The sequence below is a fragment of the Bos javanicus genome, chromosome 11, assembly GCF_032452875.1.
Source record: "Bos javanicus breed banteng chromosome 11, ARS-OSU_banteng_1.0, whole genome shotgun sequence".
Taxonomy (NCBI): domain Eukaryota; kingdom Metazoa; phylum Chordata; class Mammalia; order Artiodactyla; family Bovidae; genus Bos; species Bos javanicus.
This window is the reverse complement of record NC_083878.1, coordinates 103,069,323-103,095,986: the sequence shown is the minus strand read 5'-3', so window position 1 is coordinate 103,095,986 and position 26,664 is coordinate 103,069,323. Positions and strand designations below refer to the sequence as shown.

General features: G+C 61.0%; 1 protein-coding gene across 5 annotated transcripts in view; it reads right to left on the bottom strand.

The window, feature by feature from the left end:
* KCNT1 (potassium sodium-activated channel subfamily T member 1) overlaps positions 1-26,664 on the bottom strand; it is a 79,159-nt gene that overhangs the window by 43,592 nt on the left and 8,903 nt on the right. Inside the window, exon 2 of one of the 5 annotated variants that reach the window (XM_061434019.1) lies at positions 23,424-23,582. In XM_061434019.1, coding sequence (XP_061290003.1) covers positions 23,424-23,582 — 159 coding nt within the window. Of the gene's footprint in view, positions 1-6,239; positions 6,959-6,985; positions 7,267-23,423; positions 23,734-26,664 lie in introns of those variants that run through there. The other 4 variants (XM_061434021.1, XM_061434024.1, XM_061434020.1 and 1 more) reach the window with 4 other exon arrangements.

Sequence of the window (26,664 nt, the reverse complement as noted above, 5' to 3'; positions counted from 1 at the left end):
GGGGGCTCCTGCGAGCCTCGTGCCCACACGCATGGAAACGGAAGCCCACCCAGGCTGGGTGCTGGCTCACGTCATGCAGAGGGTTGAAAGACATGGGCCTCTGGGCTCCCCCTGGAGCCCAGGGCTCTCGAGTTTCGGGTCCAGCAGTCAGCTCTGGCCCATCCCCACGCGGCTTGCATTCGAGTGGCCCAGGCCCAGGCCCACGGCTGGTGTGCAGGGTCTTGTCCACACTGGATGGACTGGAGGGGGCCCCCTTGTGCCAGCAAAGTGGCTCGAACCCCACCCACCCCACCCCACACCCGGACGGGTCCTGCCAGGCGCGGCAGGTGGAGGACACTGCAGCCCCCCCGAGTTAACCGGGGGGCTGACTGGTGGGCTGACTGGCAGGCTGGGGAGCGGCCTTCCAGGGATTCCTGGCAGGCAGTTCCGGCACAGATGGCCTGTGCCGGGAAACTGCAAACGCAGGGCCAGGCAGCCAGCCCTGGTGGGAGGGTGGCCAGACACCAGGCACATGGCCGCGGGCAGGCCCACCCGCCTGGCTGTGACAGCCGCGCACTCACATGGGGCCGAGGTCCGGTGGTCTCCTTCCTAGGGGCCTGCTGCAGGCTGGTGGCTGTCTGCAGGTGCCTGGGAGCTCCAGGCAGGAGGCTGAGGAGCCCGCGGGCAAGACGGAAGAGCAGAGCCCAGGCCCAAGCACCAACTCTGAGGCCAGCTATTCTGAGACTGAGCAGAACCTGTGACCCGCCCAGGGGCCCGGGCGGGACAGACACGTGGCCTGCTCTGCTCCAGGTCCTGGGCTGGATCGGCAAGGAGCTGAGCTAGTCTGGTTTGGGGGCGGGGCCCTTGAGCTGACGGTGGCACTGGGACCGTTCTGCCTCCGCCACACCCAGCCCCGTTGCAGATTCACCCGTGGGGGCGTCGGGGGGGACACGGGCCTCTGCTGTAGCCCCCCCAACCCTCACTGCACAGGCTGGGGCACAGGCCAGCCTGCGGCCACAGGCCTCCTCTCTGCCAGTTGCCCCTCCTGGGGTCTGGGATGCTAAGGAAAGCAAAGGCTCCAAGCTGCCAGGCAGGGTGGGCAGCAACCTCTCAAAGCAACAGTGTTGTCCTGGGCCTCTCCAGTACTGGTCTGGCATCTTGGCTGGGTCAGGTCCCCGGCAAGCCTCCTTGGGCCTCCGAGGGCCCAGGGACATTTGATCTGCTGGTGACCATGCAGCTCTGGGGCAGAGGACCACAGCCTCAGCCCCTCGGGTGGCTGCAACTGTCCATTCCCCCCTCACCCTGCCAACAGCCTGAGACCCGCCCCCGGGGAGCCAGCAGAGGCACTGTCCCCCTCTCTGGTTACACATTGCACCACGGCTGGGGGACGGAGGCCCAGGGCTGGCCTGGGTAATGATGCCCGAGCCTCAGGCTGCAGAAGGCACCGTGGAGAGGCCCGGAGTGAGTGCTGGTGGCCACTGCCAACGGTGTTAATTAACGAAAGAATAATCAGGCCCCACGTGGTGGCCAATCTGGACTCCGTGGGCGTGAGCAGGTGAGGGGTTCCTTCCCAGGAATACGCCCAGCGGGGGTGCTGAGGGGCTTGGGTCCCCTGACCTCAAAGTGTCCTCTGCGGCCCTAACTGAAGCCAGGAAAAGCCTGGAGGGGCTCATGGTGGAGCAGCTGGGCCAGGCGCCTGGGGTCCTGGATCTGCACAGGTGGCCGCAGTGGGCTGAAGCCTGCGTCCCCAGCGGTCACCTGCTGACCCTACACCAGTACCATAGTGGGGTCCTCATCCCCCGCTGTCGTCACCACTGTGGGGCCGTGGGGTATCTGGCTCTGGACACCCCATTTCCCACTCCCAGGCTCCTTCCCAGAGAGCCACACCCCGTTCTGCCCCCAGCCTCAGCCCCACTCAAGGTCCAGCAGCCCCGGCCATGCTCTGCTCTGGCCTGGGTGCAGGACAGATGGTGTTGGGCGCGGCGGACCCTCCCCCTGGGCAGTCATGGCCCAAGCACCTTCCCCCAGGGTCTGCTCGGGGCCAGGAGGACACTGTGAACCAAGCACTTACTGAGACACAGAGGAGTCCAGGCTGAACTCTTCCACATGAAGCCTGAGGGCGGAATGGAGCGGACACATCAACACAGACAGCGGACGGATGGACAGATGGGAGAGCCTGGGCTCCCGGACACAGAGGGAGGACTCGGGCAGGGGCCGAGGGGAGCAGGGCATGCCCATGCGCACACCCCCTGGTGGGGCCTGGCCCGCAGATGCCCCAGAAGCAGCACAGCGCCAGCGGCAGTGTGGGTACATGCACCCCGTGCCCACCCCGGTGGGACAGGGTGACGATTCCAGCAGATGGCACGCAGGACGGGCCCCCGCCTGCAGCCAAGCGAGTGGCTGGACAGCAGGTTCAGGAGCGCCCACAGCTCTGCTCTGCACTGAGACTGCCCCAGGCCTCGTGTGACCCCAGGGTCCAGGAAGGAGCAGGTGAGCCCCCCTCGACACCCAGGAAGCTGATGGCAGCGAGAGGCACCCCACACACAGGGGCCACCAGCTGGACATGACAGTTGGGCTCCTTGTCGTCAAGCCTGCCCACCTCTCCTTGATGCCCCTGCCCTCTACAGGCCCTGGTGCCACCCCACTGCCCTGCCCCCTCGGCTTCCTGGTGACAAGACAGTTTGATGCTTCTTAGGGACCCCCAGGGGCACCCCCTCTCCTGGGCCAGCAACACACACCTGCTGCCCTTGAGGCTGCCTTGGCCTAGGGTTCTTCCAGACTGGCTGCAGCCAGAGAACACCAAGGTGGGTGTGGCCTGCGCTAACTGGAGACTGGAAGGGAGAAGCTGGTGGGAGCATCAGGGACTGGTGGGGGGCGGGGCACAGAGGGTCTGCTCTTTGCTGGTGTCCCTCCCGTCTGGCCCAGCGTCTCCAGCTTCATGGGGCCTCTCCTTCAATCCTTAAAGCAAACATCTTCTAGAAGAGGAAACCAAGGTTCAGAGAGGACCGCTGCCTTCCCAAGGCCACAGGCAGGGAGGAGGGAGCCAGCCTGCTTTGCCTTGTGTAGGGCCCTCTGGGTGGGGCCCCAGCCTACAGCTCCGGGTGCCCCGTGGGTGGGCCAGGTGCTGGCTGGGCCTGCAGAGAGCAGGGGGCCTGGGCTTCACTGGGTCTGGGGTCTCTGGAAGCTTCTGGCAGGTTCTGCGTGTTTATCCGGCTCAGATCCCCTCTGGCCCAGGCACTGCCTGAGTGCTGAGTTGGGTGACAGCTGCTCCCCCGGGGGCGGGAGCCTGGCAGGGCCACAGCCTGTTCCAGCGTCAGGTCAGGGCGGACCAGGAACTCGCTGGAAGCAGGTTGAGGAGAAGGGACGGGAAAGAGGCTGGATTCCTGGCCAGGGGGTGGGGGGCACATGAAGATGTGGATCTGCAGGGGAGGAGGGGGCCCCCGAGTGAGGACTCCTGGGAAAAATCCGGGGGCAGGGGGCGTTGGGAGACTTGGGCGGGCGAGCAGGAGGCCGGCCACAGGCGAGGGATCTGGGAGGAACAGCAGGAGAGCAGGGTGGCACCAATCTCAGAGCACAAGGGGCAGGCAGGCTCAGCCCCCAGAGCAGAGTGCACCGCCGGTCCTGGGCTGGCCAAGCCGCTGTTTCCTGCAGCCCTCGCTCTCCCTGCCTGCCATGGCCGCCACCGTCCACAGAAGCCCCCAGGGCCCTGCACGCAGAGGTGGGCCCGGAGCCCCCAGGCCTGTCCTTGGTGGGAGCCAGGCTCAGAGGGGCCGTCCTGAGTTTGGCGCGGGCCGGCGGGGGTTGGGGGGGCCCGGGCGTACAGTTGCCCCCAGAGGCCACTCACTGCAGCTGCCACCCGCCCAGGGTCTCCAGCTGATTCTGATCCCGCCCAGGCCCTGCACCACCTGCTCGGGCTCTGCCTGACTCCACCCCACGCCCCAAGACCCCACCCCTCCTCCCTGCCTTTCACGAAGAGCCCCTGGGCTAGAGTTTCGCCTTTGTCTCCAACCCTTCCTTCCGCCCAGCTCTGAGCGAGCGCCTTCCTTGGCTGCCCCTCCTGGTAAGGGTCCTGGGTTGGCGAGCCCTGCCCCTGAAACTACCCTGGGGAAGGCGCAGACAACCCCAAGGTCCTGCTCACAGGCCTCCCCTGCTGGCGGCCCCTCACTCCTTGCCCAGGTCCTCCTGTGCCTCCCCTGCCTTCCCCTCCCTGGACCCTCTTGCCTTCTTTCTGCCCTGGGGCTCCCTTGACCTCTGCGAGCAGCCTCCAGTGGGAGCTCAGAGCTCATCCTGGCCTCCGCTGCCCACTCCTCCCCTTGTCCGTGTTCCCCTCTCCACGGCGTCCAGGAGAAGGACGGCAGGGTGGTAGGGGCAGGCGGTGGGGGACGATCTGGGTAGGGCGTTGGGAGCCAGCCCTCCCTGTGGCTCAGTCCCCTGGGGGCGGTGGAGACCCCTGCCTCTGCCGTGCTACCTCCCCCGCAGTGGTGAGGCCTCCAGGAGGCTCTGGGCCTCCCTAGGCTGGGCCGAGGCCTGGCTGGCTCCAGACACTGCACGCAGGTTGGGGCAGAAGCTACAGCCACAGGCTCCTCCAGCAGAGGGCACCCACCTGCCTGCTCTGGTCTTTGCAGAACTGAAACCCTGCAAGTCCTCGTCTGCTCCGGAACCTGCCATGGCTCCCCACTGCTCCTGTCTGGAGCAAACTCCACAGCGTGCACCTAATGCTCCCAGAGATGAGCTGCAGGCACCAGCCCCTCGTGCTGCTGGGCTGGCTGTGCAGCTGCTCTGAGGACCCTGCCCCTCAGAGGCAGCTTGGGGACCGAGTCAGGCTGTTCACACGAAGGGTCTGTGCAGGACTGGGGGCGGCAGGGGTGGGAGTGGGGGGAGGGCTTCCTGGAGGAGGTGTCCCTGCCACCGCAGCTCCCGTGCTGCACTGCGGGTTCAGATGCAGCTTGGACAGGACCTGCCATCCCTGTGTCCCTGCAGGAACAGGGACAGCAGGAAGCCAATCATTTGCAGGGGCCAGGCTGCCGGTAACCAAAGCCTCTGGACTCACTGCTCCCTACAGCCTCCAGGAAGGGAATGGAGAAGAGAGGAATCTGGTCTCCAGGGCCTTGGCCAGCACTCGCCTCCCTCCTGCCCAGGGGCTGCCCATTAGCTGTGTGAGTCCACCAGGAGTGCCCGTTAGAGCACTTAGTCTCCTGCCTTAGCAGTCTCCTCCGGCAAATGGGAATGACCGTGGGGCAGCTGCCCCCTAGGGGCGTGTCAAGGAGCAGGAGATGGGGTGCGAGAGTGTGGAGGGTCCAGAGGGCCTGTGGTCAGTGGGGAGGGGCAGGGAGGCTCCCCAGGCACCGTGGTCTGCCATCTGCCTGGCTGAGTCTCTGCCAACGCCTCACCCCAACCCTGACATGGCACCACACCCCAGCCCCCCAGGCTTTGGCCTTGGCTGTCTCCTCTGCCAGGAAGCCCCTGCCCATCTCCCGGTGCTCTGCCTGCAGGGCCAGCGCCCCAGGAAGCCCCCCTTCTCCTTGTCCCAGCCCAGCCCACACAGGTTTTCGTGCCCACGACGTGTGCCCACATTAGGGGGGTCTGATTCATCTCAGTTTCCCCCGCAGCATCTAGAAGGGCTCCCGGCACAGGAAAGATGCTGGCTGAGAGTTAGTGCTGCAGACTGAGCCTCAGTGTCCTCATCAGTGAAATGGGGGTGTCATGCTGTGCCCGTGCTCAAGGAGGGGCCGGAGGGGGTCGGCAGGACCCTGCCGGGCAGGGAGAACCAGCCTCCTGCACCTCTACTGCCATGGGCTCCAGGCACCAGCCCCAGGGAGACTAAGCCCCCAGCCTGCGCCCCAGCTCCCATCTGCTCTGCGGCCGCCCTGGGCCTCACACTGCTTACCTCTGGAGTGGGACACAGATGCTGGCCCTGCCTCACCCCAAGTGGCTGCTGGGGACCGACATGAGTGTAGCCTCCAGCGGGACAGGGCTTGGGCAGGGGTCAGCAGGTCCCCACCTCCTTTCTCTCCTCCGATTCCAGCTGCAGGCCCACTGTGCTCAGCCTCTCAGAGCAGGAGGGAGCAGGGGTCCCACAGGCGGACGGGAGACACAGCGGGCGGGGCGCTTGGGAGGGGGTCCCCAGGGGAGACCCCGGCCGTCCCTCCCCTCCCCAGGGCTGCAGGCAACGCGGCAGGTGCAGCGGAGCGGAGCCCGTGCGGGATGCGAGCGCAGAGAGCAAAGCCCCTCCCGGCGGCGCCCCGCGCCCCCGCCCCTACCTCTGGCCCACGTCGCTGCCCACGGAGCCCCCGCCGCGGGCCGGCAGCAGCGGGCTGAGCCCGTGCGGCTCCTCGGGGGCCGAGGCGCCGGCTGGGGTGCCCCCCGGGCCCGCCTTGCCCTCGGACGGCGAGCGCGGCAGCTTGGCCCGCGCCATCCTGCCGGAGCGCACGGCGGCGGCGGCGGCGGCGGCGGGAGGCGGGGGCGGAGCGGGCGCTACCATCTCCGCGCGCCGCCCCGCGCTCCCCGCGCCGCCGCCGCAGTGGAACGGCCGAGGGGGGGCTGGGATGCTGGGGGACAGTCGGGCTCCCTCCCGCCGCGACCGGGGGGCGCCCAGGCTCGGCCCCCTGCCCATCCCCGGAGCGCAGAGGGCGCCCCACATGGGAGCGGGGGTCTCGGCGCCCCGGGCCGCGAGAGGTCTGCCTTCCCATGGAAGGAGTAGTAATAGTCACGCTGGCCCGCACGGCGCGGGGGGAGGGGAAGGGGAGGACTAGTAGCGCGGTGGCAGCTGGTGGCTCTTGGCCGGTCACCTCCGCAGGCGGGGACCCCAGGCGGCCTGTGGGTCCTGGGGACCCGCCACGCGCACCTCCCAGATCCCACCCCTGCCGCCCAGGTCGGGTGGGCCCAGCCCCACGGTCGAGGTTGGGGGGGACGCCGCTGTCTCCCTTCCCGCAGGCACTCAGGGGCGGTCCTTGCCCCCCACCTCCTCCCCCAAAGTGTCCAGGGAGTCCACGAGGTCCTCCTTTACCTGTACCCGCACTCGAGGCTCCATTCGGGGCGGGACATAGGATCCCGGACGCGGAGGAGGCAGCTAACAGTCCCGGAGCTCGGTCTGCGCCCGACCCCTTCCCTGCCTGGTGAGCTCGGACCATCTCACGGAATAGACAGCTTGAGGAAGTGTGCAGATTTCTGTCCGTTTGCAAAGAAGGGAAACCGAGGCGCTGAGGGAGGAAGTGGCTTCGATGGGAGACCAGACAGGAAGGCAGGGAGAGGCCTCCCAGCTGACAGAGCCTCTTCTCCCTGTTGCCACATTATGTGGCTTTTCTGCCCAATTCCTTCTATTTTTGCAGACCAGGGAGGCCCGGGACTGAGGGGCAGGGGGTAGAGGTGACTTGCCCCGGTGTTGGTGCTGGGAGGACCCAGGCTGTGGGCTGGCTGCCCTGGAGCCCAGCTGGGTGCAGGGCGCTCAGAGAACAGCTGTGCAGGTTGCCCCTGGGGGGCTCCAGGCCCTCCTGTCTGGTCCAAGCCCTGATGCCAGACTGGAGGCTCCAACTTGGCCAGCTGGCCTGCCTCTATTGCTTCACCCGTCTTGTGGCCCAGCAAACCACCATGGCCCTGCGCGGACAGAAGGTCTGTGAGAGGAAGGTGGGCCTCTGTGCACCCAGCTCCTGGCCTGGCCTCCCCCCAGACAGTGCTGAGTCAGGATGAAGCCATTGGGTGGTTTCAGCAACACTTATATTTGCGCTTCCCCGACCACCTTCCACATCCTGTCCGGTCTCCTGTCCCGAACCTTCCCCGCCAACACAGGAGGTGGCAGGGGGATAAACTGGTGTCAGCCACTCTTTGCCCCTCCTGTGGAGGGGGTGACATGGGAGTGGCTGCAAAGAGGGAGGGCTTGAAGCACCTCCGGCCTGCTGGTGAGCGAGACACCGCAGCGCCTGTAAAACAGGGCCAGTAGGGTCGAGGGCACGGGCAGCACCCTCTCTGGGGCCCCGCTGAGCCTCTCTGCCTGTGTGTCCATGTGAGCCGGGCTGGGACCTGGGGCCCTTTGCTGCAGTGCTTTCTCCTGGACACACCTCTCCTTCAGCAACAAAATACAAAGAGACTAAATGAGACTAAAAACAACCGCGTGCATGCTCAGGTGGGGCAAATTATGGACAAAAGATAAAGACCAAAAACCCAACGGCCACATCTGAAGAGCCGGGAGCAAAAACAGGGTGTCAGGAGCAATGCCTCTGTACTCAACACCACCAAAAAGGGGTGGGGCCGTCTAAACCATCACCTCCGGCACATCCTGGACACACGCCTGCCCTCAGCCCATATCACGATCCCTGAGGCGCACTAAGTCGTTTCGGTCGTGTCCGACTCTTTGCAACCCATGGACTGCAGGCTGCTAGGGTCCTCTGTCCGTGGGATCCTCCAGGCAAGAATACTGGAGTGGGTTGCCATTTCCTTCTCCAGGGGATCTTCCCGACCCAGGGATCTAACCCGTCTCTTAACGTCTCCTGCATTGGCAGGCGGGTTCTTTACCACTAGCGCCACCTGGTGAACCCAAATCAGAAGGGAAATGACTGATCATGGAATAACTGAGAGAGGGATGGCCCTGCTGGCACAGAGGTAGACGCGGAGCAGAATGTCCAGGAGCTGCAAACACCCGAAGAACTGCTCATGCCCCGGTAGGGGCCCCGGCCCGTTTGAAGCATTTAAAACAAATTTAGGAAATAGAAACAGAATGGTGAAAGGACTCCTCACGGAGTTCCAGGACAAAAGCGCTGCACCCAGCATCAATCCCACCAATCTACTGGGCTTAGAGGATGAAGACAGAATTCTTCAGGCAATAAGAGAGACAAAGCAAATCAGGGGAAGGGAAGAGCACGCTGGCTTCAGGGGCTGGGGGAGGGGGTGGGGAGTGAGTTTGATGGGGATGCGTTCAGTCGGGGAAGATGAAAGCGGTGGATGGTGGTGTCAGCTGCCCATTAAGAATATGCTTAGTTTGCATTCCCACCAACAGTTTAAGAGGGTTCCCTTTTCTCCACACCCTCTCCAGCATTTATTGCTTGTAGACTTTTGGATCGCAGCCATTCTGATCATATATGAAACGAGTCGCCAGTCCAGGTTTGATGCAGGATACTGGATGCTTGGGGCTGGTGCACTGGGACGACCCAGAGGGATGGTATGGGGAGGGAGGAGGGAGGAGGGTTCAGGATGGGAAACACATGTATACCTGTGGCGGATTCATTTTGATATATGGCAAAACCAATAAATATTGTAAAGTTAAAAAATAAAATTAAATTAAAAAAAAAGAATATGCTTAGTGTATTTAAAAACAAAGACTGGAATGAGAGGCAAAGAAGGGATACTGCACAATGATCCAGGGATCCCTGCAAGAAGACTGTGTAACAATTGTAAATGTATGTGCACCCAATGTCTGTGCGGGATCAGTCGTGTCCATGACCCCATGGACTGTAGCCCGCCAGGCTTCTCTGTCCACAGGATTCTCCAGGCAAGAATACTGGAGTGGGTTGCCATGCCCTCCTCTAGGGGGATCTTCCCCACCCAGGGATCGAACCCACATCTTCTCTGTTGGCAGGTAGATTCTTTACCACTGAGCCACCAGGGAATCCCTAAATCAACTATACTTTGATTCAAAAAATCTAGAAAGACTATTCTATCACAGACTGTACACTCAAAAATGATTAAGGTGGTGAATTTTACATCATGTGTGTTTTTTATTTATTTACTTTTGGCTTGCTGGGTCTGTCGATGTGCACAGGCTTTCTCTGCACTCTCTAGTTGAAATGCACAGGCTTCTCATTGCGATGGCTTCTCTTGTGAAGCATATGTGTTTTACACAATTTTTAAAAAATTGTGAAAAAAAGAAGTACAAAATCCAGTTGGATGGGCTCCCACTAGCCCAAGAAGGGACAACTGAATATTAGATGGGACGAAGATGGGACTCCCCTGGCAGTCCAGTGGTGAAGACTTTGCTTTCCAGTGCCGAGGGTGTGGGCTCGATCCCTGGTTGAGGAGCTAGGGTCCCACACGCCTCACAGCCAGAAACCCAAAACCAAACCAAAACAGAAGGAAGATGAGCACACGGTGTGTGGGTCTCCTCTTGCTTCTGTAACAAGTACTACAAATACAGTGGTTTGAAACTTGTCGTCTTCAACAGTTCTGGAATTCTGGGTCCTAAAGTCTACACTCGGGCAGGGGCTGGTTCCCTTTGGAGACTTTGGGGAGATGCTTCTGTGTCTTTTCCAGCTTCCAGAGGCCCCGGCGTCCCCTCTCTGGGGCCCCGTCCTCACGTGGCTCTGGCCCCTGCCTCATCCTTCCGTCTCCCTCTCTGACTCTGGCCTTCCTCCTCCCTCTTCTGAAAAGCCCTGTGACCCCACAGCGTTCCCCAGGTGACCCAGGATTACCGCCTCATCTCAAGATTCTTTTTTTTCAAGATTCTTAACTTTGGACTTCCACGGGTTTGGAGTCCATGGGTTGGGACTCCAACTGCCAAAGCAGAGGACACGGGTTCAATCCCTGGTCCAGGGAGATTCCACACGCCGTGGAGCAACCAAGCCTGTGCACCGCAATTACTGAGCCTGTGCTCTGCAGCAAGAAAGGCCACCGCAGTGAAGAGTAGCCCCCGCCGCTGCAATTCGAGAAAGCCCATGTGCAGCAACCAAGACCCAATACAGCCAAAAGTAAATAAAACAAATAAGTAATAACTTTAAAATGTTAATCTCTTTCTTCTAAGGTAAGTACTTTTTTTTTTTAAGATCCTTGCTGCTGCTGCTGCTGCATCGCTTCAGTCGTATCCGACTCTGTGTGACCCCATAGATGGCAGCCCACCAGGCTCCACCATCCCTGGGATTCTCCAGGCAAGAACACTGGAGTGGATTGCCATTGCCTTCTCCAGTGCATGAAAGTGAAAAGTGAAAGTGAAGTCACTCAGTCGTGTCTGACTCTTAGCAACCCCATGGACTGCAGCCTACCAGGTTCCTCCGTCCATGGGATTTTCCAGGCAAGAGTACTGGAGTGGGGTGCCATTGCCTTTCAGCATATTTTCAAAGCCCCTCTTGTCACTTAAGAAACTCAAAGGTCACACCCAGAAGGAAGAATCCAGAAAAAACACCCTCAGCTGTCATCCTGTGAAGCTACTATAATACACTTTGAAAACTAGTAATTAAAGGGAAAGGATTGAGCGGTTTTCCTGCTTTTTTCAGCAGGAATTATGTTTCAGGGCTTACAACCGGCTCCCATTGATGCAGGAAATGCTATGCTAAGTCACTTTAGTTGTGTCCGACTCTGTGCGATCCCATAGACGGCAGCCCACCAGGCTCCCCCATCCCTGGGATTCTCCAGGCAAGAACACTGGAGTGGGCTGCCATTTCCTTCTCCAATGCATGAAAGTGAAAAGTGAAAGTGAAACCACCAGTTAAAGAAGCATGTGGCTTATACTCAAGGAGGGTGGAGCAGAACAGGAAAGGAGCTTGGCCAAGCCTCCATGGAATGTGGGGCTCAGGGAGGCTGTCCCGGGGGGCTGCCCTCCTCAGCTTCGAGGTAGAGGGGGAGTGCCTGGTCACATGTTGACGGATCACTGTGCCTAACTGCTCAGTGCAAGGGCTGGGCTGTCATCACTAGCCAGTGTCCATCTGGCCATCTCTAACGGAGGGACAACCAGGACATGGCAACGTGGGGACCACAGTGGCACTTAAAACCTTTTGCCTGAAACATCCGAGTTCCATCCACCAGGCCTTCAGAACCAACATCCAGTTTATGAGAAATACTAGGAGAGGCAGCCAGACACATAGACAGCAGAACCTTCTGCAGGGCGGGAGGCCTGGTGCATCAGCCACTTGTGCTGTGCGACAAATCACCACCAACTTCGCAGCTTAAAGCAACACATCTGTTATCTTTCGCCATCCATTAGAAGGCTGGGCATGGCTTAGCTTGGTGTCCTGCTTAGGGTTCCATGTGCCTGAAACCAGCATCAGCAAGGCTGGCCTTCCACCTTGAGCCCTGGGGGAAATCCACCTTAAGGCTCATCCAGTTGGTGGGATTGATTTCCTGGTGGTTGTAGGACTGAGTTTCCCTTTTCCTGTTGTCTGTTGGTGGCTCAGCTCCTAAAGTCTTCCTGCATCCCTTGGCCTCTCCATCTTTAAAGCTGGCAATTGTGGCTTAGATACTCCTAGGCCTCAAATCTTTTCTTCCACTTCTGGCCAGAGAAAACACCCTACTCTCAAAGGCCCACTGTGCTTAGAAAGGGCCCACCCTCCTGTTCATTACCTCAGCCGACTGATCAGTAACCTTACTTATAATGCAAAATTGCCATGGGTATGAGCTTCCAGGAGAAATATCAACAACCTCAGATACGCAGATGATACCACTCTAATGGCAGAAGGTGAAGAGGAACTAAAGAGCCTCTTAATGAGGGTGAAAAAAGAGAGTGAAAGGCTGGCTTAAAACTCAGCATTCAGAAAACTAAGGTCATGGCATCCAGTCCCATCACTTCATGGCAAACAGATGCGGAAAAAGTAAAAGCAGTGACAGATTTTATTTTTTTTGGGGGGGGGGCTCCCAAATCACTATGGACGGTGGCTGCAGCCATGAAATTAAAAGACGCTTGCTCGTTGGAAGGAAAGCTATGACAAACCTAGACAGCATGTTAAAAAGCAGAGACATCACTTTCCTGACAAAGGCCTGTATAGTGAAAGCTATGGTTTTTCCAGAAGTCATGTATGGATGTGTGAGTTGGACCATACAGAAGGCTGAGGGCCAAAGAATTGATGCTTTCCAATTGTGGTGCTGGAGAAGACTCTTGAGAGTCCCTTGGACAGCAAGGAGATCAAACCAGTCAATCCTCAAGGAAATCAACCCTGAATATTCATTGGAAGGACTGATGGTGAAGCTCCAATACTCTGGCTACCTGATGCGAAGAGCTGACTCATTGGAAAAGATCCTGATGCTGGGAAAGACTGAAGGAAAAGGAGAGAAGGGGGTGGCAGAGGATGAGAAGGTTGGATGGCATCACCAACTCAATGGACATGAATTTGAGCAAACTCTGGGAGATAGTGAAGGACAGGGAGGCCTGGTGTGCTGCAGTCCATGGTGTCACAAAGAGTCAGTGAGCGACTGGACTATAGCATGAGCTTCCTAGGGCTGTGTGGCCCAGTCTGGATGGCGTGAACAGCAGAAATTCATTCTCTCCCAGTTCTGGAGGCTGAGATCAAGGTGTTAGCAGGGCCTGCTTCTGAGGCCATGAGGCAGGATCTTTCCACGTCTGTCTCCAAATTTCCCTTTTTAAAAAGGACATCAGTTGGACCTTCTCTGGTGGTCCAGTGGCTAAGACGCTGAACTCCCAATGCAGGGGCCCTGGGTTCAATCCCTGGTCGGGGAACTAGGCCTTACGTGCTGCAACTAAATACCCCACATGCTGCCAGAAGACAGAAGATCCTGTGTGCCACAACCCAGACCCAGCGCAGCCAAATAAACAAAAGTAAACACTAAAATAGACACTGATCAGGTTGGATTAGGGCCCACCCTAATGACCTGCTCATCAATTATCTGTAAAGATCCTACTTCCAAATAAGGAGACATCTCACCATCCTCATGGGCTTGGGGATTACGGTGGGGGACCTAGGCGGGCATACCTGGTAGGAGCCATCCTGGATTAAAAGGAGTTAGCGAACCCTGATAACCAGATGCAACACAATATTCCTGGATGGAGCAAACCAGCTGTGAAGGTCAGGTTGGGGCCACCAGGGCAGTGTCCTCCCCAAGCCAGGTATATGCTGCCCTTCCCTGGACTCTGCCATGGCTGCAGACCCAGAGCTGGGAGACTTCTCCCCTGTTCACAAGCCCGCTGATCACCTCACAGGCACCACTTGGAGGTCCCTGGCTTCTCAGGGAAGATGCTTCCTCTCCTGCTGCCCTCTCCAGCCCAAACATGAGTCTCAGAAGTTAAAGTGAAGTGTTCGTCATTCAGTCCTATCTGACTCTTTTGTGACCTCATGGACTGTAGCCTACTAGGTCCTCTATCCATGGGACTCTCCAGGCAAGAATACTGGAGTGGGTGTCCATTCCCTTCTCCAGAGGATCTTCCCAACCCAGGGATCGAACCTGCATCTCCTGCATTGCAGGCAGATTCTTTACTGTCTGAGCCACCAGAGAAGCCCTGGTCTCGGGAGATGCCCCATAAATGCCACATGAGATCTGTGCTTCCCAAGGGAGTCTCCCTTCCTAACAGTGGCCTGGGGACTGGCCTGGCCACTGGGCTGGGGTAGGGGGTGGGAGAGGCTTCCCCAGACTGCTCAGCAGGTGGTACTTTTCTGTCCTAGAGAAAAACGAGGTGACTTCTCCTCGACATTCACAGTCCCCCAAATGCCTGAGATTTCCTGGTGTGTGTATCTTGGGGCAGCTGGAACAAGGGACCACGATTGAGGGACTTAACACAGAAATTTGTTCTCAGTCCTGGAGCCCAGAGGTCCAAAGTCAGCATCACTGGGCTGAAGTCAGTGTCACAGGGCCATGCTCCCTCCAGAGGCTCCACGGGAGGGCGCTTCCTGCCTCCTCTAACTCCTGGAGGCCCCTGGAGGTCTGGCTTGTGGCCGTCACCTGTCTCTGCTCTGTTCTCACATAGCTTCTCCTGTGTGTGTGTGTGTGTGTCTCTTCTTAAAAGGACACCAGGCAGTGGATGTAGGGCCCACCCTAAATCTGAAATCATCCCATCTCAAGATCTTTACCTTAATTACAGCCGCAAAGACGCTATTTCCAAATAAGGTCACATTCCCAGGTGCCAGTGGACAGGAACTTGGGGGACACCATTCAAAGCACTGCAGGCCCCCTCCTGAGATTCTGCCTCTCAGCTGGAGACTTTGAGCTGGGCTTCTTCCTGCAGGATCTTCCTCCACTCACCAGGGGCCTGCACCTCGTGGGTGTCGGGGAGGCGAGAGAGGCAGGCTTTCCCTCCAGGGGTCCTGGGATGCCCCAGGGCTTAAGGAATTTGAGATCGAGGCACACCTTAACCCCTGGAGAGGGTACCGGCCATCTATTTCATAGTGTCCACTTTGTTCCCCAAGCCTGTTGTGGATGGAATGTGTATGTGTCCCCCCCACAAACTCACACTGAAGCCCCAACCCCCAGAGAGATGGCATTCAGAGGTGATGAGAGTTATTAATAGATGAGGTCCTGAGGGTGGGGCCCCGAGATGGGGTTAGTGCCCCCATGAGAGAACCTGTTCACTGTCTCTCATGAGGACAGGCAGGACAGTATCTGCACAACAGGAAGAGGCCCCATCAGGAACGCCCTCCCCACCTCCCCAGGTTGGCATCTGATCTCAGACTTCCAGCTGCAGAACTGTGAGCAGTAACTGTCCGCTGGTGAGGTGCCCGGGTAGGGGTGTCTGTCACTCAGCTGGAGCTGCCTGAGCCGCAGCCTGGGCACTCCCACCTCCCTTTGTTACTCAGAGTGCACGGCAGTGGCACGTGGTGGGCAGCATATCAGGAGTCTGATAAACTGCAGTTTGAGACCGAAACCGATCATGGTTTCCGAGACCCTGGGCGATGCTGGCTGTCCTCTCACTGGGCATCTGTGTCCTGCTTTGCACTAATTGGCAGGAATTTAGTTTTGAGCCGTGCACACACGTGCCCAGGATGCAGGCTTAGAGGCAAAGAGATGCTCTGGGATGTGCACGGCCAGAGGGTGGGATGTGGACAAGGCTCCTGGGGACACCTGATTTGCCATCTCAAGATTCTCCCCCAGGATCCCTGGGGCGTGGGCAAGGGGAGGCCGGGCCCCACCTCATCACAGAACTGTTGACACCTTCACTGATGTTCTCTTAATCCCTGATCACCAAGAGCGGGACTGTCTTAAAAGTGGAGACCCAGGTCCAGGAGCCCTGCTGAACGCTCTCAGTGCCCACGGCTGGGTGAGATGACCACACTGCTGCTCACATGTGCGTGCATTCCCCGTCACCCTCCCTTGTTCCTTTCTCCTCCATCTCGTCCTACCTATCCTGCCCACTCCTGGCCTCCCAAGTCTGGGGGTGACCCAAGCTCCCCACCCCCACCTACAGGGAGGGAGTTAGGGTAGCAGGGGAGTGTGACCTGTCCTGGGAGCCCCGGCTGCCCCCCTGTCCACCTCCCAGGACCCTGCTCCCTGGCACAGACCCCAGGTGGCAATGGGGCACAGAGTCAGACCTGGCCCTAGTTCCCCGGTGGAGTGGGGGGGATATAAGCAAACGAGCCCCAGACCTGGAAAATGCCAGAAAAATCAGGATACTGCCTTGGGACACAGCACACAGACTCAGTCAGGACCCGGCACCACCCGGGCCTGTCCTGGATCTAATCACAGAGGAAACGTGAGTCCCAGAGAGACAGGGACATCGGGGAGCAGCCTGGTGGTGTCCAGGGTCAGCTCCTAGCTCCATGCGCCCAGCACCCTGGCCACTGTTTGTTCATGGTTGAAGGACCCTTGGCCTCGGGTGGGAAAGGCCTGAGTGGGCACAGTCATTTCAGGCCTGGGCGTGGGGGGAAGTTGGGAGTGTTGGGGGCCCGCTGGAGAGGCTGCTGTGAGGGCGGCAGCTGTCCAGGGAGCTGGAGTGGCGCCCCAGGGGTGACCGACTTACGCAGGGAGCAGGTCAGGCCTTGGGCCTGAACACCCAGGGCTGCTCTAGCCTGGGGAGGGCCTGTGGTGGGGAGGTGGGGGTTTTGGCTTTAGATCTACACTCTGGGGTGCTGGACATGTCTCCACTAGCACCTGCCAGTCCTGTTCCGCATGGAGCTGAAGGTGGCAGGGGACCCCCAACCTGCCTGGCCCTACCAGCCTGGGTCACAGCCATTTCCCAGGCCAGCCGTGTCCTCCGAGGCCTTCAGGTCTGCGATGGATACGGGGCCGTGGCCAGGGCAGGGCAAGGCCAGGGCGGGGCCGGGATCCCACCTTACTCCGTCCTGATCACACCTGAGTGCAAGGAAGGCTCAGGGAGTTTAACCCCAGGAGCCTGAGCTCAGCCCCGAGCAGGGAGAACCCTGGGCTCCTGGGTGGCTGGGTCTGCTCCAGTGCCAGCCTGCTTCAGCCTGGCCAGCATGGGGGTGGTCACCCTGCATGGTGACAGCACCCTCCTGGTGCAAGGCTCAGGCCCAGAGGGACTGTGGGCCCCAGGCCCTGGTCCTCACCTCGGGTCAGGCCCAGCAGTGACTCCCTCCTCCCCTTCCTCTCTGTGACCCCTCCAGTCGTCCACCCCAGGGGCCAGAGGCTGCACAGGCAGGTCACAGGATGCTCAGAGGTCAACATCGTCCCTCATGGCCCCCACCTCCTCCCTGAACAGTCCCTGCCCCCGAGCAGTGAGACCCCTACAAGTGCTTGCCCTCTCGGGTCCTCAGGGTCCTGGGCCCTGCAGGAGCCAGCAGAGAATGGTGTCCCTCCCCTCTGAATTCTTTACTCAGATGGTAAAGAATCCACCTGCAACTCAGATGGTAAAGAATCCACCTGCAACTCAGGAGACCTGGGTTGAGAAGATCCCCTGGAGAACAGAATGGCAGCCCACTCCAATTTTCTTGCCTGGAGAATCCCCATGGACAGAGGAGCCTGACAGGCTACAGTCCATGGGGTCACAAAGAGTTGGATATAACTCAGCGACTAAGCACAGCACCCCCTCAATCCTGCTGCTCCCAGGCCACTCCCACCCCCACCCTCTCCAGGGAGCCACTGGGGTGGGGGTCACACCTCCTCTCTGGAGCTGGGTGCTCTCTTGGAACACCAAGTTGAATTAGTTCCAGGCGCTGGTCTAGGGGCTGGCCTGTGCCCAGCTGTGACTCGCTGGGCCTCGCAACCCTGGCCTCCTGGGCAGAGTCCACCACCTGCTGTCCTAAACACAGGGCCTGTCCCTGAATCCCTGCACTGCCCTAGGCACCTACCCCCGGGGAATGCACCACCCAGAAAGGCTCTGGTTCTGACACAAGCCCGCTTGGAAAGGTCTTAGGGGTCTTTCAGGCTCAAGGACCCCAGGGACCCCAGGCGGACCTCGTGGATCTGGGGCGAGGGGAGAGCCGGGGGCAGGTGGACCTTGGCTTCACCAGATCCCCTGTCAAAGCCCAGCCCTTGCATCTCTCCTGAGGAACCTGGGGTCCGGTGGGGTCCTGTCCAGGCCCTCAAGGCAGGGGCTACCCCAGGGTCCCCAGAGCACCCCTGAAGGACAGGTGACGGTGCCCCAACCCCTCCCAAAGCTGCCCGTGCAGAAACTAGCTGTGTGACTTTGGGGAGCCCGCGGCCGGCCCAGCCCAGACTCCCGGCTAACTGTCCTGGAGGGTCTCAGAGAGCCAAGGAGGGGCTGGGGGACCCTGGAGAAGCAGAGCACCCGGCAGAGCTCCCTCCCAAAGAAAGCGGGGCGGTGGGGGCGGGGCTGGCTGTTCCTGTCTGCAGGCTGGGGCTGAGTTGGAGCAGGGAAACAGGCGGGATGGTGGAGGGACGATGGGGAGGTGGGAGTGGAGGACGGGACACATGTGGTGGTGATCAGGACACGGGGTGGGGGGCAGACCCAGGTAGAGCTGAATGGTGCAGGCGAAGGTGCCCCTCCTGCACTTCAGCACCCAAGGCTGCTTCTAAAGTTCCCCCACCCCTACCCCGGTCATGCCCGGCTCGCAGCAGTCTACAGCCCCGCCGGAGACTGCTGTTTTAGCAACTGCAGGTGAGGGCTCGGAGGGCAGGCTGCTCCTTGAGACCCCCGTCCCCACCTTGACTCCCCTGCACGGGGTTTCCCAGGCAGGCAGCTAGTGGTAAAGAACCCACCTGCCAATGCACGAGACATTAAGAGGTGTGGGTTCAATTCCTGGGTTAGGAAGATGCCCTAGAGAAGAAAATGGCAACCCACTTCAGTATTCTTGCTGGAGAATCCCATGGACAGAGGAGCCTGGGCTACAGTCCATGGGGTTGCAGAGAGTCAGACACGACTGAAGCAACTTAGCACACGGAGGCCTGGCAGGACCTTCCTCTACTGGAGGGGCCTGGCTTTGCCCCTCAGCACCCCGCCCCCGGAACCCAGGCTGCGGGTCCACTTCTGCTCAGCTGAGGGGGAGGGGCGGAGGGGGCGCCCCTCTCGCAGAGACCCCAACTCTGAGCCCTGCCTTCCCCTCCCTGCAGCCAGCCTGGGGGCCACAGCTGCCAGTGGTGGCCCCTGCAGGATGGGGCGGGGGTCGGTCCGCAGGTCTCCCCCAGGCTCCCCGCAGGGCGGGCCAGTCTCTTGCATGCTTCGGCTTGTGTGAAACAACAGAGTGTTGCTCAACCTCACAGGGGCGGTCAGGCTGTTGTCGGAGGAGCTTAGGGAAACACGGGGCCAGCCCTTCCAGGCAGTGCTCTGACCCCTTGAGGCCCGGTCTCCTCACCTCCTTGCAGGAGGCCGGCACCCACCCAGGGGGAGGTGCACACCCCCGCCGTCCCCCACTAGATGTCTGGGAGCAACGGGGGCGTGGACCCTGACAGAGCCTCCCATGGTGGTGAGGGGTCCCCGTAGGCCAGGCCGGGTCCCAGCTGGACAGGCAGCTGGCGACGGCACGCAGGCCAGGAGCCCACCCGGCCGCCCCAGCTCAGCTGCGGTTCTGCCCACCCCAGCCCTTTGTGGATTCTGCCGCTTGCTGGAGATGAGCCTGCGGTGTGACAGCCCTGTTTGGCCCCTGCCCCCTACAGGGCATGTCCCTGAGCTGGGGGAGGGCGCTGGTACCTTGCGTCCATGTTACAGACCAGGAGGGGGCAGGACGCTGCCAGTGGCCCAAGCCCCGCCTGAAAAGCGCTTTTCCAATCTCTGCACTGTTGCCCTTTCCAGGCCAGGCTGTCGTCAGCCCTCTGAGGAAGAGGGACAGGGGCAGGGGCAGGCGGGCTGGGAAGGCGCGCCACCTGGCCAGGCCTACAGGCCCTGAGCCGCGCAGGAGGCCCTCAGACCCCTGAGTCCGGCCTTCAGGACCAGGCGCCCCAGGTGCTCAGGAGGGGACCCGGAGCTGCCCCTTGGCTCCTGGGATGAAGGCGCAGTGAGCTGTCCCAGGACAGGGCAGGGAGCCCCAAGCTCCAGGCCTTGGAGGGTCCAGGTGCCCTTCTGCCCAGAGCCCTGCTCCCCAGGAGTCCTGAGATCTGGCTTAGAGGCCATGAGGAAGGTCCCCTGGGAACCTGGCTGCCCCCGGAAGGCGTGCCAGTCCTGGCTCTGCTCACCTCCTTGGTTGCCCCTCCCCACCAGGAGAGGCGGGGGGTCGCGGGGGTGCAGCTCCTTCGCCCACATGGGCTGAGCCCCTCCTCCCCGCCAAGGCCGCAGCGTGTGAGGCTCTGGTGACTCACGGCTGTGGCTTTATTCCCCTGGAGAACAGGAAGCCCACAGCCCTGCCCGCCCACTCACAGCCTGCCAGGAGTCGGGCAGCAGCGCCCCCGCTCAGCCCGCAGAGGCTGCCCTGGGCCAAGTGAGTGGGGCCTGGAGAGGAGCCAGGCAGCAGGGACCCAGGGGCATGCCAGGGGGCAGGGAGCCCTGCACTGAGCCCCGCTGCACCCTGCCCTGCGCCCCCGCCTGTGGTGCAGGGAGGGCACAGCTCACCTCCCCAGACCCACGACGCGTACCCCCCCCCCCACCTCCCTGGCAGTGCTGACTCACCTGCAGCCTTCACCCTCCTCCTGCAGCCCCAGGAGCCTGTCCTAGGCCCACCCCGTGCCCTGGGGAGCTGTTCCTGGGGCACATGGATGCCTGCCTGAGCCCCCTAGCACCTGATGAGTGCACCTGGCCCAGCTGGAGAGACAGGCTGGCCTTCTTGGCCTTCAGCCTCTCAGACCCAGTGCCTGCTCCCTTCTCCCCCACCCAGGACACACCTTACCACCTCTCCACACACCTGCAGGGGCCCCCGCAGGTCAGGTCCTCCACTCTGGGACCAGTGATGGGGGTGGGGGCCACAGGCACCGAGCAGGAGAGGGAGCTGAGGGAGGGAGGGGTCTCCACACACGTGGTCTTCAAGATGGGGGGCTCAGGTGATCTCAGGACCCCCAGGAACCCCAAGCTGGTTTCCGGCACTGCCTGCCCCCATGAGACCTGTGAGCACAAGGGGTTCATGAGAGGCAAGACCCGTAGCTGCCTTTGGGCAAAGGTTTGAGAGAGAGAAACTCCTCCAGGGCCAGGAGAAGGGGGGGCTCCCTGAGCTGTCTGCTCGGAGGACTGGCCCCTTCCAGTTCCCCCACTGACTCACGCCCCTGCCCCTCAAGGCTGGTACTCGGTGAGGACAGCACCATGCCTCAACCCCCTCCAGCCCCCATGGGGAACAGGAGCAGAATCACCTTGTGCAAACCAGCAGCCCCTGCCCCTCCTGTGGGCCCCCTGGCTGTTGCAAGGGCCAGCCAACTGCACCCAGGCCCTGTGCTCCTCTGTGGGGTGGGCAAGGGGCCCTTCCCCCAACAGCCTGGCAGAGGCCATGCTCCCCCTCTTTCTCGGTGACACCCCCAGGGCCAGCCAGTCCTGCAGACACCAGTGCAAGGTCTCCATGCCCACCCGGGGACCACAGGGGTCTTTCCCATGCAGGATTCACACACATACACACGACGTGTGTATATATGTGCACACACAGCGGGTCTCCAAACACCATGTGCACACAAGCAGGAGGTCCCTGGGCCCAGCACACAGGAGGACTTCACCCTGAGAACAAGGCCAAGGAGGACGGAGACTGGGGTTTTGCCAGGAGTCAGGGGGTGGGACTGCCCATGGGGACCAGGTTCCCCCCTGGGGTGATGGAATGCTCTGGAAGTACATACTGGTGATGATATAAAGTTACCAAACTTCACTCTATATTTTAGGTTTTGTGTATTTTATCACGATTAAAAAACCCCCCAAGTTGTAGGGTCCAGAACACAGTGGGGGTCTCAGTGCCAGCCTCCCAGGTCCCAGGGGACAGGGATAGTTTCCTCCAGGCAGACACAAGCCACCCTCGGCTGAAGGCGAGGACCTGCCATCCACTCCTGAAATCCGAGGGATGCGTCACTGCAATTACGTCAGCTGCAGTCACTGGCATTTCTGGAGCATTCGGAGGCCCCAGGCCCACTCAGGAGATGGATGTCGTTTCCTGCCCGACATGGAAAGAACCTCCGGGGCTGCTGTTTTAGAGAAATAACAGTCCCAGTGGAGCAGGCAGGGAGGGGCTGGTGCTGACTCAGGAAGGTGCTGAGCTTGCATTCAGCTTAGGGAAGCCCCCAGCCCTGCCCTCCTCCACCTCTGCCCACACAGGGAGCTAAGTGAACTCTTCACCTGGGCATGTGATCCACCTGGGGTGGATTTACCTATCATTTCTGCACTCAGTCTGACAAGACAAAACTACATGGCCTTAAGAAGCCCCTCTGCTGGGCTCACATCCACTGGTCTAAGTGGGTGAAGTCCTTGGGTTCCAGCTCTCCTCCCGATTCTACCCAGGGAATGCAAGCGAATGCCATCTGAGGTCTGGAAGGATGTTCTGTTGCCAGCAGGCAGAGCAGATTTCAAACTCATTTTCCACATGCCTCATGCATAGTCCTTACGTCCTGGCCTCATTCACAAGCCTGATTTCTCTCCCAGCTGCAGTTTCAGCAGTGGATTATTCTGAAAGCCCCATCTTTGTCCTGACAATTTTCAACCTCATGGACTTTGTGTGCTAACTCGAATCACTGCACCGTGAGGGGAACACTGCAGATTCACGACCCCGGTTCAGGGCTGGGTGGGGAAGGAGACCCGCAGATACCAGGCCACCGCCCCCAACACACTACAAGGGAAGCGGTTCCGTCCGAAGTCCCTCAGGCTCCAGTGTGAGTCCCTGCAGGCATAGAAGCACCTCCCTTGAGGCTGACAGAGCTAAAGTGCTGGGTGTTTACTGAGACAGCTATTTGAGGAAAAGGCAGAGAAAAGCAACATTTCTCCCAGCTTCCTGCCAGCCCCCTCAGCACATGAATTATTTCCAAGGGCTTAGTTTGCTGGTCCTTTGCCGAAAGACTCAAGTTTATTTTGCTTTTTGCTACCTCCCCCCTACCCCGCCCCAGGATAATCTGAGGCTAGGGTATGTTGTCAACCTTGGTAAGTGACCACGGCATGAGCTTGAAGGACATATATCCCCCGATTAATAATAAATGACCAGAGCCAGCGTCTGGAGGACGCCAGTCCTCAGCCAGCCCGCGGGGCTCCAAGACGGAGCGCTTCCGGCCCTGGCTTGTGCCCAAAGTCAGCAGAGCTGCTAGAGAGGCTGGGGGCCTGTGGGCAGACCCGGGGAGGGAAGCCTGAGAATCGGTCTCTGGGGCGACTGCCCAGCACAGAGCATCCCGTCCCACCTTCCAGGACCCTCCCAGGAAGATGCTTCCCACCTCCCCCACCCACCCAACCCAAACTTCTCCGGTCCCGGAAGCCCGGGAAAGTTGAAGGGCGCGGGTCGCGGGCGCACCAGCGGCCTTCAGCACCGCGGACAGCTCCGCGCGCCGACCCCACCCCCCGCCCTCCCTACCTGTCGTCGTTCTGGAAGGACTGGTCGCCCAGCAGCAGGTCCCGGAAGCGGTACCGCGGAGGCAAGGGCAGCACCTCCGAGTCCAGGTCGCTCATCTTGAGGCCGGCGGTGTCCAGCCGCGCGCCGTCCCCGCGGCCGCCGTCCTCGGCGCCGGGCTGCCTGCGGGCACACGCCAGCGCCCCCTCAGCCCGCGCCCGCGCCCGCCCGCGCCCAGCGCCCCCGGCCCTCCTGGCCCGCACGGCCCCGCCTCCCTCGGCCCGCCCTGCCCTCGCAGCGCCCCCCATCCCCACGAGCCTGGCCGTGCAGCACAGCCCGGGCCACTGCACCTCTGCCCCTGCAGGGCTGTGAAGCCCACTGCAAAGCACCTTCAGGGTGTGGGGGAGGTTCACCACCGCCCACATCAGAGGCGGGCACTTACCCCACCCCTGGACTTCCACCAGGGCCACGGAAGCCCTCCCGGCAACCCCCACATAGACTGCCTACTCAGCCTTCCTCAGGATCCAGAACACTCATCTCCCCGTCAAAGACCCCCACTTCCAGACCCTCAGGCTGCTGGGCTCGGGCCAGGGGTGGTGGGGTGCATATGACAAGGAGGCTTAAGAAGAGGCCCTTGTCTGCGGTCTCCATGGGGCCAAGAGGCTCAGGTGGGATCAGAACCTGGGAGGGGGTGGCAGTGGGGACGGCAGGATCCCTCTGGGCCCCCAACTGCCCTTTGCCCAGTATCGCCAGGACTCTGGGGCCAGAAGCCCCTGTCCCCACCTGGCAGGACAGAGCAGAGGAATGGGATCAGACCAGGTAAACTGCGAGGGCCCTTGGTGGTCTGCAGTCTTCTGGGGCCCATTTGTCTCCTGGGGCACCTGCCCCTTCCCGCCCCCACCCCACATCCAGGTGAATTTTGGCTGTGGTCGCCCTCAAGCACCAAGGCTCCCAGTTCCTAACCTCCTGGGGCGACAACCTCAGCAGGACCTCTCTGCCCGCCACACAGAGGCTTGCTCGCCAGCCCCCACGCCCCATCATCACCCAGTGGGTGCTGCACACAGCAAGGCAGCTGCATAGCATTAACTGAATGCCCTGGGGAACCTTATGTCCACGGCGCAGGCGGGCAGGGGAGGCGCGGCCACCACTGCAGGTGGGAGGCTAGGGCAGACCCCTAGCTCCTGCCAGGTGAGCCCAGCCCCAGGCCACCCCTTGGTGGTGCCCTCAGCCCGCAGTGGGGAGGTGGAATTCTCTCCCTGCAGGCTCCACCCTCTGGGCTGAGCCCTCACCCAGCTCTTCTAAGAGTCAAGACCCCCGGAGGGGGGGCAGTATATCAGCTGGGACCCTTTGGTGGTGGACCCGTGATTGGGCCTCTTGGCACCTTCAGAGGCACTTCCGCAACGGCAGACCAGCTGGAGGGCATGGGGTGGTGGGTTCTCTGCCCTGTGAGGCCCGTCCCTGCCAAGGGGCAGGAGTTGGAGGGAGGAGTCTGGCTCTGCCCCTGGGCAGGTGCAGTGCTCCACTGACCATACTCATTCCCAAACTGAAAACTCATGGACAAGCTGTGTGAGAGGCTGGGAGGCCAGGCCACTCACCTGGAGCACGAGGTCCACGTTGTGGGGGCGGGGGGGGTTGGCGGCAGGCACTCTGGTCCCCTCCTCTCCCTCCTCAAGGCAGGAAGGGCAGGCACATTCCCTGGGAACCCCACTGAGCCCCTCGCCCACGCGTCCCGACCCCTGGACAAGCAGCAGGTAGGCGTCAGCCCCTCATCCCACGGCTTCAGGAGCTGCTCAAGGGCCATCCCGGGCCCAGGCTGCGAGTGGCCTTGTGGACCCAGCATGCCTGTGTGCTGTTCTCCAGGTCACAGGGTCAACCCCGAGGATCTGGCAGTGTTTGTAAAACAACATTTTCCTAATCGCATCAGCGTGGCTGCATGTTTTTCCTTAGTCACAAGCTGGTGGGGCCGTGGGGAGGCGCAGGCAGGCAGGGGAGCCAGGTGGCAGGAGGTTGGGCTTGTGTTTTCTTGCTCTTGCCCCCTTCTTGCCGACCGCCCCTTTCAACGGCAGAACCCCAGAGCTCCCCGGGCATGGCCGCCTTTGACCCCTTCTCCTCCGGGGGTGACCGGGAATGCGGCCCCTCCTCCCTCGTGGTGCGGCCGGAACACCGGAGCCTGGAGGGAGCACACAGCGGGGAGCAGACGCCCCACAGGCCTCGCAGTGTCCTGCCTCATTGCCCCAGCAGAGCCGAAAGCCCACACGAGCCTGAGTGATTGTTGTGCTGGCCGAGGGCCAGGCCCCAGGGCTCCTGGAACGGTGCCCCTGGTAGGAGGGACATGGCCGGGCAGCTGCTCCCCATGTCCAGGGGCCTGCTCAAGGCCTGTCTCTAAGCCTGAAGGCTTGTGTCACTGAGAGCTTCCAGGCAAGTGGGACTTGGGGGTCCTGTCCCCGCCCATGCCTGCCCCCACCACAGCTGGGATGGTCCAGGTGGGGCGAGGGCGGGCCACCTGTGTCTCCTCGTCGTCCCTTTCCTCTCCTCCTCACAGAGTGACTGAGGGGCGGAGGACCTGGGGAGGAAGTCCAGGATCCCCAAACCACGCCCGGTGTCTTTTCTGTCTGATGGCTACACAGAACGCAAGGCTTCCATGGCATAAAGAAGGCATCCAGTTCCCTGGCCCTCAACTGCCCTCAGGACAAGATGAGGAACTTCATCGCAGGACTCACTGACCCCCACCCCCCGGAGCCAGGGCAGAGCACCCCCCTCCCAGACAAGGCCTTGGGGGACTCTCAAGTCCCCTCGACATGAACCTGCCAGGCCCAGGAAGCTGCCCAGGGTCCTGATGACTGAGCAGGGCTCAGTCCTGCCCCTTTAGTCCATGGTGGGTGGCCCCAGGGAAGTCACCTGACCCCTCTGAGCCTCAGTTTCCTCTTTCGTAAATGAATATTCTGAAGCCTTCTACCGTTATGAGGCGATGGCTGAGATGGAATGAGACAGCAAGTTTGAGGTGGTCAGTGTGTGTAATCCATGTCAGTTTTTAATTTGGGGCTGGTGAGCCAGTTGTTTGGCCAAATTCCTGTGGACAAAGGCCCTGACCCCAAGCGTCAGGTTCCTAGGATGGCCAGCTCCCCATCCCCATCTCCCCAGTTCAGCAGGAGGCCCCTTTGGGGGCCTTTTGGGATGTTGACCAGGGAGGCCAAGGCGATAGGAAGCTCACTCCCAGCATATACAGAGCAGGAAGTCACCTCCCAGTTTGGGGCACATGAGCTCG